At 43.5% G+C, this 17,845-nt stretch overlaps 1 protein-coding gene across 2 annotated transcripts in view; it reads left to right on the forward strand.

Moving 5' to 3' along the window:
* LOC307124500 (globoside alpha-1,3-N-acetylgalactosaminyltransferase 1-like) overlaps positions 1–17,845 on the forward strand; it is a 73,107-nt gene that overhangs the window by 27,364 nt on the left and 27,898 nt on the right. Inside the window, exon 2 of one of the 2 annotated variants that reach the window (XM_079813732.1) lies at positions 17,759–17,794. The exons of the other annotated variant lie outside the window; for it this stretch is intronic. Within the exon in view, the coding sequence (XP_079669858.1) occupies positions 17,759–17,794 (36 nt within the window). The remainder of the gene's footprint in view (positions 1–17,758; positions 17,795–17,845) is intronic. 2 annotated transcript variants of the gene reach the window in all.

A 17,845-nucleotide genomic window follows, 5' to 3' on the forward strand; every position in this document is an offset into this window, starting at 1 on the left:
CGTGACTTGGGTGATCGCTCAAGTTGCATGGTGGAAGGACAAAAGAGAGCCAGTTTCCCCATTTAGCCAGGTAAAATTTTACCTTGGAGTCCCAGCAACATCGTCCTTTTCGTAGCTTGTTACGAAATAAAATATCTCTCTCACCTCAGAAAACCGTTTTCCTGTCCTGTCAGCCATTATACTGTGCTCGTAGTGCACACTCTATACGCGTGGAAGAGAAACTAGGATCATGCAACGTGATGTCAATTTGTAAGTCATGAAATAAAAGTAATGTACCAAAAAATCACATAACTGGTTCGACGTGTGTTAGCTGGGAAGGATTTGCATGCAGGTATGATGTTCATTCTGTTCATCAGGATAAGTTTTCATGTTTCATTAACAGTTCATGATGTATTGTGTATTCAACATGGTTGGTAACTGTTGTTTCCATAACCACAAAATGCCACTTTATTTTCACTTAATGTTATTTTGTATATTTTTTAATTAGTGTGGTGGCTACTTTATAGTATTAACAAAAACGGCTATTTAATAGTTTTAACTTATAGGCCTATTTATTCATCAGTATTAGTCATATTCATACAATGTATGTGCTTGTTAAGTAGGCTAAAGTGGGACAATTTACTTTTTTTTCTTTTTTTTTTACATTAAACATTATGGTTAATGGTAAAATGAGTAGATTATTTCTGACTAGTCTACAGTGCAGACATTTATTTCATTTTAGTTTACTCAGGTATGCTAACTGCTCTGAAGGAAACGTGAAGCTAATGTATAAAGTTAATAAAGATAAAGTTAATAAGTTAAATTATTGCTGTTGTTATTGTTAAGTTAAAAGTGAATCTAGTGTTATTATTGCTGGTGCCCTGTCATGAACCCTGCCTCCACAGCAAACAGAACCGAATCGAACCGAACCGTGGCTCCAAAACCGTGATATTTATACAATTATTTCCTTTTTTATGTATATATTTATTTTTTCCATATTTATTTATTTATTTATTATTTTATTTATTTATACATTTATTAATTTCTATTTTTATTAATTTCTACATTTATTTATTTTTACATGTATGTATTTATACATTTATTTATTTATAAATTTCTTTGTGCGTCGGGTAATGAGGAGGGCGTGGTTTACCTCAGATATAGCAATTAAGCTCAGAGTAGGCGAGGGCGAAGCGTTGAGGCCTCTGTTACACCTTGTGGTCGAAATACAATAAGTATAGCCTACTGACGTTGATACTGTCTGTGACTTGGATAGGTATATGGCCAAAATCTTAAATCTTACTGTGTGACATGGATAGGCTATATTCCGGACATGGCCGTAGAACATCGTCTGGTCTGGATTTGTAAAATGTCCTGGGCTAACAAACATGAACAGCAACATCTTCAACAGATCTGATAACAGGGACTCTGAAATGGAAGCGCTTGATATTTTCCATTACCGGTCAGAACCACTGATCTATATAAATGACTGAACTGCTCATCGCGTTCTAAACTGCCATCAGGCAGTGAAGCCACCAGAAGTGCTCGAGCAGCCATCTTACTATTCCCTACCAACAGAGGGCATCCATTGTCGTACAACCAAAACATTGACTTAAAATCACACGATTTGCAGCATCTCAGTCTCACAGGATTAGTTTTACGATATATGTATGTAAATTAATAGTTACTTCAGATGTTATCTGTAATGTTTATGGTCTTTTCGGAGAGGATGAGTCATATATTGAAATCGTTAATGTGGGTGTGACTACTGCACACTGCCGACACAGGTAACGTAACTGAACTAACACAAAAATATATTTCTTTATGTATGTAATTAGAGGTCGACTGATTCATCGGTTTTGCTGATTAATCGGCACCGATAGTTGATTGGTGGAACAATTGGTTATCGGCAAAAATCCTCACCTATAGTTTTCCCGTGTTGCGTCCGTTGCTGGAGTGGCTGAGACGGGTGCACATTACACAGTACAAGAGCTCTGAGAAGGGTCTGTTGGCATGATATAGCACGAGAGCGGCCTCTAGAGGCGAAAAAAAACCACGTGAGACTGTGAGCTGAACGGAGAGCACACGCTGCACAGAGACATACCTGTCAAGTATCCCGTTTTGGCCGGGAAAGTCCCGTATTTTACCCTTCTTTCCCGCCGTCCTCCCGTATTAGTATTTTCCTGTAAATCTCCCGTATTTTAACCTGCATAATTAAAAATAATAATACCGGAGTAAAAAAAACAAAACATTTCCAATCTGAGCTCTGTAACTAGCCTCGCGATAACTGCCATCTGCAGTAGCCTACAGTACTGTAGGTGGCAGTTGTCGCAAGGTTAGTGTGTGAGGTCAGATGACGAGTGACAACGCGGGAAAAAAACAAAAAACAAAACAGAGACGGATGATGGTCGTAACGATAGAGACGGAAGGCACTCCTGCCAAAAACTAGCCTGACGTCGTCATACTCAATTCTAGTCAGAATATGAGTCTGATTCTGCTCCGTTGGGCTGTGATTATGGGGCGTGTTTCAACCGAAACAGGAAAGACCTCAATTGGATAGACCTACAACCAATCAGAGCAACGGAGCGACCGAGCGACGCATAACGTTAGTAATCAAATGTCAACAGAACTCAACTGCACTGTGTAGCCAAGTCCACGGGTTGAAGCGACCCCAATTATGTGATATACAGACCCATGAATGCGAATTTTAGCAGGCAGTCCTTCCAAAATAACACATATTTTACCCCCCAAATGCCTTTTTTCCCCCGGAGAACCCCCTTGGAAAGCTATTGGGCTTGTTTTTGGCTAGTTTTGAGGAACGTTAGCAATTGGGCGGGTTTCGTTGTAAAAACTTGGCAACCCTGTCTGCACGCACGCTGGACTAACGTTAGAAGAAAAAGATGAGTGTAAACGAACTTTGCCGGTGTTGTAAAAAAAGAATTTAAGGATACACAGAGTACTTACCAACACGATCATCATTTCTGAGAGAAATAGTAAAGGTGAATGCATATATGAACAAGTTCTCCATTAGGATTAGAACAAATTCAACCCAAGCGCTCTTTGATGACGTGGATGATTACGTTACTGTTTATCATCTGTCCATCATCGTCTAAAGCCCGCCCTGACAATTTCATTGGTCCGAACAGCTTCTGTTCGGGCATAATTACTTCTCTATTGAGCAAGTCCAGACCGAACTGCCCGAGTAAAAATGTTGTGGGCGGGGCTAAGTTCGGCTGGCATCCAGGCTAGCCAAAAACCAAAACCCTCGTGTAAATACCTTGATCAGCTGGGGCCGGGGGAAGGAATTATGTCTATCAGTACGAGAAATCCGCCAAGTACAAGCGCAGGCTAGAGGCACAAAAACATGCCCAGGCGATGTCAGCATTCGTGACTATCACAGACTATCAGGTGACAGATAGTAAGGAACTCCCCCAAGAAGACAGAATCGACAGATTCTGGGGCATGGTAGGAAAGGACATGAGGTTCAGTGAGCTGCCAAAACTTATGAAGGCTTTACTGTGCATTCCCCATAGCAATGCAAATTCAGAAAGGGTATTTAGCATGGTACGAAAGATTGTTACAGAGAATAGGATGACATTAGACAACAGAACTGTTTGCTCTCTACTCTCATGTAAAATGAACCACTCTGGCCCAGCCCACAAATACACTCCTTCCAAAACAGTCTTAAAGAATGCAAAGTCTGCAACAAATTTGTACAATAACTCACTAAAAGAGTAAAGAAAAGTTATGTGAAATGAAAAGAAAAACTGTAAAAGAAAAGCAATATGAAATGAAAAGAATGTGTGGAATGAAAATAAAATGTAAAGACAAGCAATGTTAAATGAACAGAAAATATGCAAATAATCTTTAAATAAATGCTCTTCATATATACCCTTTTGTGTTTTAATTTGGGCTATAACACCTGTCTTAAAATGTAAGGGATACTGGAGCTTGGTTGGGGTGGTGGGACTGCTTGCGGTGGGCGCCGAAAAATTTCCCTTATTTTCAAATCCAAAACTTGACAGGTATGCACAGAGAGCGTTGACACATCAGATGTTTAAAACACGCCAGCGAAACGGTATGAATACAGAACACTACAGTACTTGTTGCCATCATTATAAAGTTATTAATTTCTTGACTAGATGCTGCATTAACAGGTAAATAAGAGCAGTGTGTATGTTTGAGAGGCTGAGAAGACGTTAACATTAGCAGTACCTCAAGCAGTTAAAACAATGTGATAAAAACACGCAAGTCCGACCCAAAGGTTGCATATATAAAACTAGAGATGTGAGAAAGCAAATTGTATCCAAATGTTGCATATATAAAACTAGTGATGTGAGAAAGCAAACTGTATCAACGCAGAAACGTAAATTATTCAGCTACAATAAGATTCCATTTGTAACATTGACTAAGGTTAATAAATGCTGTGGAAATATTGTTCATTGTTAGTATATGTAAATTTCAACATTAAATTGTTTGAATTTTTATCTGTTAACCTTGGTTAATGCACTATGAACTAATGATCAAGGTACAATTGAATTGGTCATATTAATACATGCTGTAAAAATGTATGCATAATGCTTAGTTCATGCAAGCTAATACATCATTGTTGCATAGGGACTTGTATAGTGTTACCCATGATATGTACATGCATGTTTCTAGATTATAGGTAAAGAAACAAATTTGACCTGTAATATTTTAATGTTTAAATTATTTTCTAAAAAATTTATGTTATAACTTCTCGTTTTGATATTCATATTTATATATTTTTAATTTAGCACATTTTCAAAGTTCAGCACTGTTTTAATATGTTTTTGTAATCCAGTATCCATTTTAAAAACTATCGGTCGATTAATCGGTTATCGGCAAGTGCGGTCCAACCTAGTTATCTGTATCGGTAAAATCCACTATCGGTCGACCTCTATATGTAATGGAGGGTTAGGGTTAGTAACTAACCCTAACCCTACATAATTGTATGTATTAATATTTATTGGAATACATATCCATAAAAATATGTATTCAATATTTATTCTATAAGCTATTCGAATCAATTGCTTCAGCTAAACACATACGTTAATTAGGGGCTAGTTATATTAAACATTAACGAATGTCTGTGTTAGCTGCCGAAATTGATTCGAATAGCTTATATAATATTAATACAAGCCTCTATACTGCACTATATTGTATTACAATTCAAAGTTTGCGATCATCTTGGAAATGAAGTAGTCAGCGTTATCTGCCTGAATAAGTTATGTGTATTTTATTTCCTGATTGAGCAACATCTATTTCAGACTCTTAAAGACCATATGAGTTTCCATATAAGTATAAGTGTTATATGAGTATTCCATAAGTGTTATGTATGACGTGTTATTTATTGAATCATCGTTTCAATCATTAACTGCTTCAAAATGCATGCTGTTAATGAAATCATTGTTGAAACATTTGCAGTTAGCCTAGGCTACTGTATGAATAAAAACAATACTACAGCACAACACAACAGTACAATGCGATATCAGGTTACATTTTCAAGTCATAAAAATTTGTGCTTTGACATTTGTGATACACTGAAGTGTCTCGTCCGCTCACCGAGCTGATGTTCTCTACTATAATGAATACGAACGTAACTAAATTCCTGACGATTTTAATAACTATTTACATGCTTAGGACGTTTGTGTTGTGTACAAGGAGACTTCAAATATTAAAACGCTGACTCGTTAGGCAATGTTTTCTCAGTAAATTCATATAATTACCTATTGATTCAAAAGAACGCGTGTGCTTACTAGGGAATACGAACATGGCGGCGCGACGGCTTCACTTTTTATGACGTCATGAGCAATCCAGTCATTTATATAGATCAGTGGTCAGAACACATGGAAAGGAAGCAGCGCACATATAGGCTACAGTGACGTCGACACAATGCATTTGAAACGAGACCACAAATTCACTTCACATTCATATATCCTATTTGTCCATGCACAACATGTGACAAATGCTTAAAATACAATGAATAGATCAAATATAGATAAATACAATTATCCAAAATAGAACGAGGCGTCGGTTAAAGTAGAACATTTTGTTGCGTTGCATCACTTCATGTGTGGACAGTCACAGCATCACTGAATATAATGGGGTTTTCTTGGTGTGGTCTTATTGAAAAATTGGTATAATGTGAAAGCTTTCATGCGGACCTGGGAGCGCACCAGGGTACCTAACCCGAGACTACTCTGAGGTGCTCTGAGTTTGGTTGCACTCGAACTGTGCCGCGATTCGCGTGAACATTGAGAAACACGGACTCGGGTGCGCTCTTGTTCAGAAAAGTAGCCTGCGCATTCGTTTTAGCTGATTATAATGTATTTAGCTGTATTTTATATTATATTTGTACTCAGCTACTCTGAGCTCGATTGCTATGTCTGAGGTAAACCACGCCCTCCTCATTACCCTAAGCACAAAGAAATGTATAAATAAATAAATGTAAAAAAAAATACATAAATGTAGAAATAAATAAATGTAGAAATGAATAAATGTGGAAATAAATAAAAATATAAATGAATAAATGTATAGATAAATAAAAGAATAAATAAATATTTAAAAAAATTAATATATACATATATAAGTAAGGGAATAAATGTATAAAGAATTATTTATTTTTGCTATTTTTTGCTTTTCTATGTATATTTATATATTTATTTAGTTTAGCTTTTTACATTTATTTGTATATTTATCTATTCATGTATTTATTTATTTTTAATATTGGCAGCTTTGGAATTCCATATTCAACATGTATACAATATTGCCTACATTTAAACTCATGTAACAAACATATTAGAAGTAAAAATGAAACATTTAAAAGTAATACAAGTGTAATCAACCGGTCTGTTATCCATTTCAACTGTAGCAGCGCTGGTTCTCGTGCCGGAGTGGGACTCGCGCTCTGCAGGTGCTCAGCAACTTCGAACTTCCCTCGAAGCTGAAAGATGCTGCGACCAAGAGAAAGCGTACCTTCCATAGGGGCAGCCATTGCTAACCAAGTCATCACCTGCTGTTATCATTCCATTGACTCCCATTCATTTTGGCGTCCCTTTGACAGCGAATAACTTTACATCTGAGGCGTTTAAAGACTCCATTTGACCATAGTTTATTTCTAAAGAAACACGACAATGTATAAAAGGCTCCATTACCTTGTATCTATTCGCCCTGTAGAAGCTGTTTTTGTAAAAATAGGCTAACCATTGCATCATAACCACGCAACTCTGTCGCTCAGTAGAGAAATTACTGCATATATACCGTATAGACAGGATGAATTAACTAAAAATGGCTTACTGGCATTACATTTTAAGATAAATAAATTCTATGCAAAATGACAAAATAATTAATCAGAATACTTACCAAAAGTTGCCCCTGCTCACACTCTCCGTCTCTGCAAGATTCGGTGATTCAGATTTCACTTAGCACAACTACTAGAAGACTTACAACTATCAGACAGGTTGCTCACATCACATCTACTTCGTCAAGCTCAGTCTGAGGCTGCTCAGCCATCAGGAAGTGAGTACTTCTAATTGACTTCACTTTTCTGCATTGAAGTCTATGGGGTCGCTGTGTCTATTTCTTTTACTGTCTGGCTGCAACACGCCTGACTCCATAACCTGCCCATATGCCCTTTTTTTTCTTTAGGCATAAAGTTGTGTGTTTTGAGCAAAGCACCAGGTGTTTCAAAGACAGACGGCACAATTTTTTAGGTGACTCACATTGTTAGTCCCTATATGTGGTTTTGTATTAGAGGTGAACTATGTAAGATTTTTGCAGTAAAATATCCAAAAACCACTAGGCCAGTGTTATATATTTTGTTCAGTTGAGTACTTAGAATATCCCAAATGTTTCCAACTATTTGTAAATCGTGAGAAATTGCTATTTTAACCAAGGAACCGTGCGTTTCCTGAAGCTATGTGTTTGAGGGAGTCGCCTTTCGATCGCGTCATATCTGCGCGAGCCTCGGTTTCCGGTTTTATTTAGCAGAAACGCTTTACTCTCACTGCAGTGTGAACAAGTGTCATAGCAGCTGCCGAGCGAACATCATAACTTCCTTTTCAACACACTCAGATATATCTAATACGATAAACAGAGTTGCGTTACCTCATACTCATGACTGGAAAAGAGGAAGTGGCGCCGGTGACCGTGTTATAAAGAAAAGTCCCTCCGGCGACTATGCCATAATAACAGTCCCGCTCTTCAATCAGTCCTGCGGCCTTGCTCAGCTCCACAACACTCTGTCCTTGTTACGGCTGCGAATGAGAGACAGGAGGATTCAATAGCGATTCAGTAAACACTCATTTATTAGTATGACTGAGACAGTACGTCAAACATAGTCATCAAAAGAAGCAATGGAACAGATCAGGCAGATCCCCGTAGAGTGGCAGGTGTAGGCGAGCGACAGTGTTCCTTTATAAAAACAAGTGATTTTTAATATATATATATATATATTACATTAAAAAGTATAAAAATCACTCGTTTTTATAAAGGAACACTGTCCGACATAGGCTATTCACAATACAGCATGACTTTGATTGTGTGGGTGTGCATGTGTACTGGTTTTACCCATTATGAGGATGCAAATTCCTTATATTGTGGTGTGTATTCAGGTTCCACGATGTGTGCGTGTGTGTGTGTGTGTGTGTGTGTGTGTGTGTGTGTGTGTGTGTGTGTGTGTGTGTGTGTGTGTGTGTGTGTGTGTGTGAGAGAGAGAGAGAGAGAGAGAGAGAGAGAGAGAGAGAGAGAGAGAGAGAGAGAGAGAGAGAGAGAGAGAGAGAGAGAGAGAGAAACATACTGGGATATTGTTTAGTAAAGCAAATTAGTTGGGTTAGAGTGTTGTATGACAAGTTAACCTTAATTAAACAGTGACAAAGTTATGACAGAATGAAGCCAGTTTAGTTATCATTGAGAAGATCGCTTTTTGCTCTCTTTCTATTTGGCATTCAGTCCTTGAAGTAAATATTGCAAAATAGAGAACCTAATATAATGAAACTTCAAAATTCTTGTGTTGACTGACATCTCAGAAACGGTATGAACTACAGCTCATAATTAACTGTTTACAAGTTAAGGAGTAGTTTTAGGAGTTAGTATTTGGGATTCTTGGGACTTTTTTCAATTGGTTATGTGCATTACTCAACACTGAATATAAATGCTCAAAATTATTCATACTTATATGTATTTTAAAAAGACCATTAGTGTCTAGTAGATTCAAAGAAGAGCTGTGAAAGCTATTAATCGCATATAACATAAAAGTTTGTGTTTATTCAAAGTTAGGTGGTAAAATGAATGCTCTGTGATGTGTTTTATTTTGAACTAATTTGATTACAATTCAGAATCAAATAAGAGAAGAAAAAAAGAGAAGGGGAAACCAAGGTATTTTTTTCTACGGTCAACAATCTATTGCAGCATCAACCATTGGCCACTTAACATGTCAGTAATACACTTTTTTGTCTGTGTGTGCTTGGTCATAATATGCTGCAAAGTAAACTAAACTCAACTGAATCAAATGGCACAAGAGTTTCTTGAAAAAATGCTTTTGCTGTGCTGTGTGTGTGTGTGTGTGTGTGTGTGTGTGTGTGTGTGTGTGTGTGTGTGTGTGTGTGTGTGTGTGTGTGTGTGTGTGTGTGTGTGTGTGTGTGTGTGTGTGAGAGAGAGACACATCCTGTACAAGGCATGGCTTAACTAAAGGCCAACAGATGAACTATTTGCATTTATACAAACCCAATTTAAAATATCAGAAGAGAGAGAGAGCCAGAGACTAATATCGCTGAAGTTTGACAGACATTTCCCTTTATAAGCTTTTATCTGACTGGCTTCTTCTGGGCTCTAAATCACTCACAAATCTTTTGACAGTTTGACAATCTCTTCAGTTTTTGCAAAATATTAGTTCAATTACAGCCTCAAGTCTTTTAGAGTTTTATCAATAATGATAATTAGTCAATATTTTGCAGAGTGTGTCTTTGTGTTGGTCCCTTGGCAGGTTTAGGACAGCCGTGGACAGCTCACTTCTAAAGGTTTTGATATTCTTCATATTCTGTGTGGTGGTCAGTTCACAGCAGTGACAGAAATAATTTTTTCCAATACATTTTCAATTGATTTTTACCTTATTTTTACCTTTTTAAATGTATTTTTTAAATCTATATGCATGCATAATCGTTTGTGTCAGTTTCATAAATGTAATCAAATTTAATTACAATAAAAGCACAATAGGGCCGTTAACAAAATTCATCTTTGCAAAGGACAGGAAACTGCATTTGCATTTGAAGTGGCATTTACATAGACTGTTTAATGAGCTCAGAGGTCAAATAAATAACCTACAGTTAACAAATGCAAAAGTTTTGTTCCCATTCAGTCGGTCACGTTCGACGTCAGCACAGAGCGTTTCCTCACAAAAGAGTACACGGGTGACGCTGCGTCTTTTTCAAGATGGCATTCCACCCGTGCGTTTCTGGATGCGGTTGTTTCCTGTCCTGACGGCCACGATCCCTCTCGCATAAACATGTTGAGACTGTGTCGTGGGTGATCCATGTTCTCTCAGGGGAACGGGATCACGTCGACGCGCTGGTCATCTCACCTTCCGCGTGAGGGTTTGAGTGTTCAGCGCGCCGTGTGCCGTCTGGCTGCTGGGTGACAGCGCAGGTTGCCACGGCAACTCTGCGCGCGTCACTCTGCGCCTCCGATGCGCGGTCGAGACTATGATGCCTCAAACGGGGTTGAGTCCCTTCGCTTATACCCCGATCTAGTCTCTTTTCTGGTGCACCAGAGGGGGGACTATTTTGGCTGATAAGCCTGGGTGGCCTGAGGATTACAGTGAGGCTTCCCCGCCGCGTACATCTCTGTGGGCCCCTCACTCCTCTATCGCATCGCAAGCATGTTGAGACTGTGTTCGTGGGTGGTCTGTGCTCTCTCATGAGAGCATGGCCACGTCGGCGCGCTGTTCGTCTTGCCTTTTTCATAGGGGCTTGAGTGTTCAGCGCGCCGTGTGCCGTCTCACGGCCACGCCCACTGTCTCACGTGTCTGCTGGTAGCTTACAGGTGGGATTGCTGGTCCTTGAAAGGGGACCTAGCATTTCATTTGGGGTTCTAGCAGAGGACAGATGTCAATCGCTGCATCGGAGAGAGGGCTGTTATGTGTTGAAAATGAAGATGATGCTGAGATTCCCACCGTAATAGTGGGCGCTCGTGCTGAATCAGATTCATACTTGACAGCCATGCTTTCCCGGATGGCTGAGGCATAGTGCAACGCGTAAATCGCCTTGCCTGCCCCTTGCCTTTTTTCGGATGTGCATTGGAAGGCTTTGGCATTTTGGAACTATTGGTGCCAAAATATGGAACACCAATAGGGCCATAATCTGTATAAAGTTTTCCTCTCTCTCACTACCCTCATCGGTGGGGTGGCAGTGCCACTGCCAGGCCACCTCTGCCCTGCTTAGTGCACGAGGGTAGTTCTGAGCTGAGGTTGAGCTGCGCACAGCGCTGGCCCTTGGCTAGACGATGTCCACCCTGGTCCAGAAACACAATTGACCCGGATTTGGTCTGGAACTGTTCTTCCCCGGAGGAGGGGCGGGTGGAAAACCATTAGTAATTCTGTTCCGCCACTGATGTTAAAAACAGCCAGTGGTACCAAAAAAAAAAAAAAAAAAAAAGAGCAGTTCCAATACCTCGGGGTCTCGGGAGTTCAGGAATGGCAGCGTGTGACGCTACAGAGCCTCGCCGCTTTCATTCCCCTCCCCACAAGAGGGCGAGAATGGCAGTATGTGACGCTACAAAGCCTCGCCACTCTCATTCCCCTCTTCTCAGCGGTGCGTGGACAACAGTGCGCGACGCTATGCCTCGCTACTCTTGTTCCCCGCTGAGGAAGGAGGTGAGGCAGACCGTGCGCAACGCCACAAAGCCTTGCCACGCTCAGCCCCTCCTTCATTTGGGAGCGCGCTTGGCGGTGGTCGACGCTCGCCATGCCTCGCCACCCTCAGACGCCTCTCCCTTCGCCAGCAGGGGGCGCCGGCTGTGGGAACGCACTCAAGCGGCCTCCCCACACTCGCACGCCCCCTCCGCGGACGCAGGTAAGTGTTGCACAGCACACTCAGATCCCACTTCGGGCCGCTCCATGCCGTCCGAGTCGGATCCCTGCATTCCGCGTCGCTGCCCCGCTGCGGGTACGTCTGTGGTTAATCCCCTTGCTTGGTGTCTGGAAGCCTGGCTTGAGCTTCCCAGCCCGTCTCGGGGCCGTACCATCAGACTCGGCTATGCGATTCAGTTCGCCAGGCGTCCCCCTAAGTTTGGGGGCGTTCACTTCCCAGTAGCGAAGGAGAGCGCCCCCGTGCTCCGGGCGGAGATCGCAGTCCTTCTGGCGAAGGACGCGATGGAGCCGGTCCCTCCAGCCGATATGAGGTCCGGGTTCTACAGCCCGTACTTCATTGTACCCAAGAAAGGCGGCAGGTTATGGCCGGTCTTGGACCTGCGATTCTTGAACCAGTCCCTTCACAGGCTGCCGTTCAGAATGCTAACGCAGTAGCACATCTTCAGGTGCGTCCGTCCCCAAGATTGGTTTGCAGCGATCGACCTGAAGGACGCGTACTTTCATTCTCGTTTCCCCTCGACCGGCCCTTTCTGCGCTTCGCGTTCGAGGGACGGGCATGTCAGTACCGCGTCTTACCCTTCGGCCTGTCCCTCTCGCCCCGCTTCTTTACGAAGGTTGCGGAGGCGGCCATTGCTCCCATGAGAGAGCATGGTGTTTGCATCCTCAACTACCTCGACGACTGGCTGATTCTTGCCCAGTCGCGAGGGCAGTTGTGCGAACACAGGGACAAGGTGCTCAGTCACCTCAGCCAGTTGGGACTTCGGGTCAACTGGGAGAAGAGCAAACTCTGCCCCACGCAGAGGATCTCTTTTCTCGGTATGGAGATAGACTCGGTCGCCATGACTGCGCGCCTCACCGAGGAGCGCGTCCAGTCGGTGTTGAACTGCCTGAATTCGTTCAAAGGCAGGACAGCGGTTCCACTGAAACATTTTCAGAGGCTCCTGGGGCATATGGCATCCGCAGCTGCAGTAACGCCGCTCGGATTGCTTCATATGAGACCGCTTCAACGCTGGCTACACGATCGAGTCCCAAGATGGGCGTGGCACAGCGATTCCCTCCGCGTCCAAGTGACTCCGAGGTGCCGCCAAACCTTCGGCCCGTGGTCGGACCCTTTGTTTCTCTGGGCGGGAGTCCCCCTAGAACAAGTGTCCAGGCACTCCGTTGTCTCCACGGATGCCTCATCCACGGGTTGGGGTGCCACGTACAACGGGCTTGCAGCTTCGGGCCTGTGGACGGGGCCTCAGCTGCAATGGCATATCAATTGCCTCGAGTTGTTAGCAGTTCGTCTTGCACTCAGCCGCTTCAAAGTGCCGCTCAGAGGCAAGCACGTTCTGGTCCGGACGGACAACACTGCGGCCGTAGCGTACATCAACAAACAGGGTGGTCTACGCTCCCGTCGCATGTCGCAACTCGCCCGCCATCTCCTCTTATGGAGTCAGAAGCATCTGAGGTCGCTTCGTGCTGTTCACATTCCGGGCCTGCTCAATCGTGCGGCCGACGAGCTGTCACGTCAGCAGGTACTTCCGGGAGAATGGCGACTCCATCCCCAGGCGGTCCAGCTAATCTGGAGTCGTTTCGGGGCCGCACAGGTAGACCTGTTTGCCTCCCCAGAGACGACCCACTGTCAGTGGTTTTATTCCTTGACCGAGGGGACCCTCGGGTCGGATGCCCTGGCCCACAGCTGGCCCCGGGAAGAACGCAAGTATGCGTTTCCCCCAGTGAGCCTTCTTGCGCAGACACTGTGCAAAGTCAGGGAGGACGAGGAGCAGGTCCTGTTGGCCGCTCCGTATTGGCCCAACCGGACTTGGTTCCTGGAACTAGTGCTCCTTGCGACAGCACCTCCCTGGCCCATTCCTCTGAGGCAGGACCTCCTGACTCAGAGACGGGGCACCCTATGGCACCCGCGTCCAGACCTCTGGAAACTCCATGTCTGGTCCCTGGACGGGACGCGGAGGTTCTAGGTGACCTACCGCAAGCGGTAGTTGACACCATCACTTCCGCTAGAGCCCCCTCTACGAGGCGCCTCTATGCGTTGAAGTGGAACCTGTTCGTCGATTGGTGCTCTTCTCGCCGAGAAGACCCCCGAAGATGTTCGATCGCATCTGTGCTTACCTTTCTACAGGATGGGTTGGAGCGAAGGCTGTCTCCCTCCACCCTCAAGGTCTATGTCGCCGCTATCGCCGCTAATCATGAGCTCGTAGATGGGAAATCTCTAGGTAAGCACGATCTGATCGTCAGGTTCCTTAGGGGAGCGAGGAGATTAAATCCGCCTCGTCCTCCCTCTATACCCTCTTGGGACTTAGCTCTGGTGCTTACTGCACTACAGAGAGAACCCTTTGAGCCTTTGCAGTCAGCTGAGTTGAAAATCCTGTCGTTAAAGACTATACTCCTGATTGCGTTGGCCTCCATCAAGAGGGTAGGGGACCTGCAGGCATTTTCGGTCGACGAATCGTGCCTGGAATTCGGGCCCGGTAACTCTCATGTGATCATGAGACCCCGGCCTGGATACGTGCCCAAGGTTCCCGCTACTCCCTTCCGGGACCAAGTGGTGAGCCTGCAAGCGCTGCCTTCGGAGGAGGCAGACCCAGCCCTAGCTTTTCTCTGTCCCGTCCGTGCTCTCCGGACTTACGTGGACAGAACGCAAAGCTTCAGGACCTCAGAGCAGCTCTTCGTCTGTTACGGAGGACAGCAGAAGGGAAAGGCTGTCTCCAAGCAGAGGATGGCCCACTGGATAGTGGATGCCATCGTCTTGGCTTATCAGTCCCAAGACGTGCCCTACCCGCTCGGGTTAAGAGCCCACTCCACTAGGGGTGTTGCCTCTTCCTGGGCGCTGGCTCGTGGTGCCTCGCTGACAGATATTTGTAGAGCTGCGGGCTGGGCGACACCTAACACGTTCGCTAGATTCTATAGCCTCCGTGTAGAGCCGGTATCTTCCTGTGTGCTCACTTCCCATAGTCAGTAACACCGAAATGCCTGTTCTAGTGTCGGCTTGCTGCGCCATTCCCTCCCCTATGGTAGACGGATGCGTGCGCTTATTCTGCTCCAGTCGAGTTCCCCGGAACGGCGAACCCTGTTGAGTCCTCCGCAACCCGCGGCAGTCGGACGTGGTGGAGCGTTCGACGCCAGGTCTAACACTCGTATGCATTGGTGGAACTTGTGTTAGGCTGGGTTCCGTATGTAGTGACCCCCACGGCGGTCCCATATGTGTATTCTTCCACGGTACGGCTCCCTACGGCGAGCCCGTGTCTTTCCCTCAGCAGAGTTCCTCTGCCGTCCCAGGTACGTGTTGTCTCCCTCCTAATTGGCCGGGGCCACCCCTGGGACTTCCGTATGTTGTGCTGCCCACGGCCAGCCCATACGTGTATTCTCCACATGTTAACTCCCTCTGGGCATGATGTGGCTTCCGCAGCTGCCCTCACAGGCACGCTTTCCCAGCGTTATCCAATACAGTCAGCTGAATGGGTCTTGCGGAACAGCAGCTTGGACTCTCCCTGCGTGAACCTACCCGCCCGCATCAGATCGGGGTCCGTGGGGCTCATCGCTGGGCGCTGGAAGTGGTAGTAACTATGGCGTTTTCCATAGGGGATCCCAATTCGTCGGTACGTCCGACGTACGTCGAACGTGACCGACTGAATGGGAACGTCTCGGTTACGTATGGTAACCCTCGTTCCCTGAAGGAGGGAACGGAGACGTACGTCCCGTCGCCACAGTTGCTGTACCATCACTGCAGGTCGAGCCACTACGTGTGGCTCCTCAGTGAAAAACAGCGTGCATTCGCTCTCTCTTCCTGTTTATACCCGCAGCGGGGCGGGGCGCGAGATGCAAATCTCGCACGCCAATTGTTCATTGGCCGGTTCTAGATAGCTCGAAGCTGATAGGGGCTCCCAGAAGTGATCCCAATTAGTCGGTACGTCCGACGTACGTCTCCGTTCCCTCCTTCAGGGAACGAGGGTTACCATGCGTAACCGAGACGTTTTGCTGTTTTAAACATAAAACGTTGAATATTGATATTTGAAATGATTTAAAACATGAAAAGGCACTTTAAATTTGAAATTAAGCAGCAAGTCACTGTAAATGAGTGAGTCATTGAGATTCAACCGATTCATTCAAACGGCTGATTCATTCAGGATCAGGAACAAAGCATTTGAGGGTTAGTTCACCCAAAAATGAAAATTAACCCATGATCTACTCACCCTCAAGCCATCCTAGGTGCATATGACATTCTTCTTTCAGATGAACACAATCAGAGTTATATAAAAAAATGTCCTGAATATCTTTCAAAACTTTATAAAGTAAATTTTCCAGCGGACCGTCTTCTGTATTCAACTTACAGAAAAAGTGTAACGCCTCTCGCAGTTCAAAATGCTTACGCTACGTCTGACGGGCGTAACTGGTGTGCAATGTCTGAATACAGAAGACGGTCCGCCGGAATTTAGAAATTTTACTTTATGAAGTTTTAAATATGGATATTTTCAATGCCATCCAAGTACCGCCGCCCCAATGTTTACAAATTATCAGGAAATTTTTATTTTGAGGTGAACTAATCCTTTAACCCCCCGGAGCCGTGTGGAGCAGTTATGATGGATATAGATGCACTTTCTTTTTTTCTTTTTTTCTTTTTTGGGTGAACTAACCCTTTAATCTATCTTAGTCATTGAATCATTGATTCAACTGATTAATTCAAAAAAGCTGATTCATTCAGTAAGGAAACACCTCTGTGTGTTGCTCAGAGATGCAATTACAGTACTGTGGCTTTGTTTTGAACTATTTACGTTGGCAAAATAGAGCAAAAACAGGCTATATGGTTTCTAAAATGTGAGTCACTTAATATTAAACTATAAAATCAATATCACATTTGTTATAATGCTGATACCTGGAGAAAAACTGCACTCTTCGTGTGATATTTATTAACTATATTTAATGATATAAGTATAGACTAAATCACTATGCACTCTAAATGTGCACCCGCACTAGTCTACAAGACAAGACAATCTACAAGACTACCCAGTAAGCACAGAACGTGGGAACCAAAAATGGTTAATTACGAAGTGAGTGCATGCATTCTCTGGGTGTTTGTGAGGGATAGACTCGATAATGTCAGATCGCACATCGTTAAAACAACAATTACAATATTATCGCAGACGATATATAATGCATTTCCCTTTTTAAATGTTAAATCCATCTTTTTAGCGGTTAGTGCAGTTTACAGCACAACAGGTCCGTGTCATCTCTGTTTCTATGCTTTTTGCCCCCTTGTGCGCTCATCTCTGTGATGACATTGCACAGAAACCTGTCTATTGTTTTTTTTTTTAGGTTGACATGTTACTTTGTACAGTGACAGTATTTTTTATTTTATTTATCTATAATTTATTTGTCTGTAAGAGTATTCTTAATTTACAACCATATCAATTATTTTGGTGATTTAAGTAATATGATAATTGGGGTTATTCTTTATTTCTGCACTGTTCACATAACAATGTTAATAACTAATTACTTTTTTATTATTTGCAAAGTCTGAGGGGTGTGAGGGATTATTTTTCTAGTTTATCCGTACAATTAAATATTTCAAAGGATTCTGTGTATATTTGTGTTCAATCTGATAGTTCCATTGAGAAAAGATATGATCTGGTTCACTTAGGCCTATTCATGATCTGTTATTGTGTTTCCTCACAGACTCATTTATTTGGGCTACACCTCCACCTCATTCAGGTGAGTGTTTTTCGACTGTGTGTGATAACACCCATCAAAACAATCTTGAGA

The sequence above is a fragment of the Gobio gobio genome (assembly GCF_949357685.1).
Source record: "Gobio gobio genome assembly, chromosome: 4".
Lineage (NCBI taxonomy): Eukaryota > Metazoa > Chordata > Actinopteri > Cypriniformes > Gobionidae > Gobio > Gobio gobio.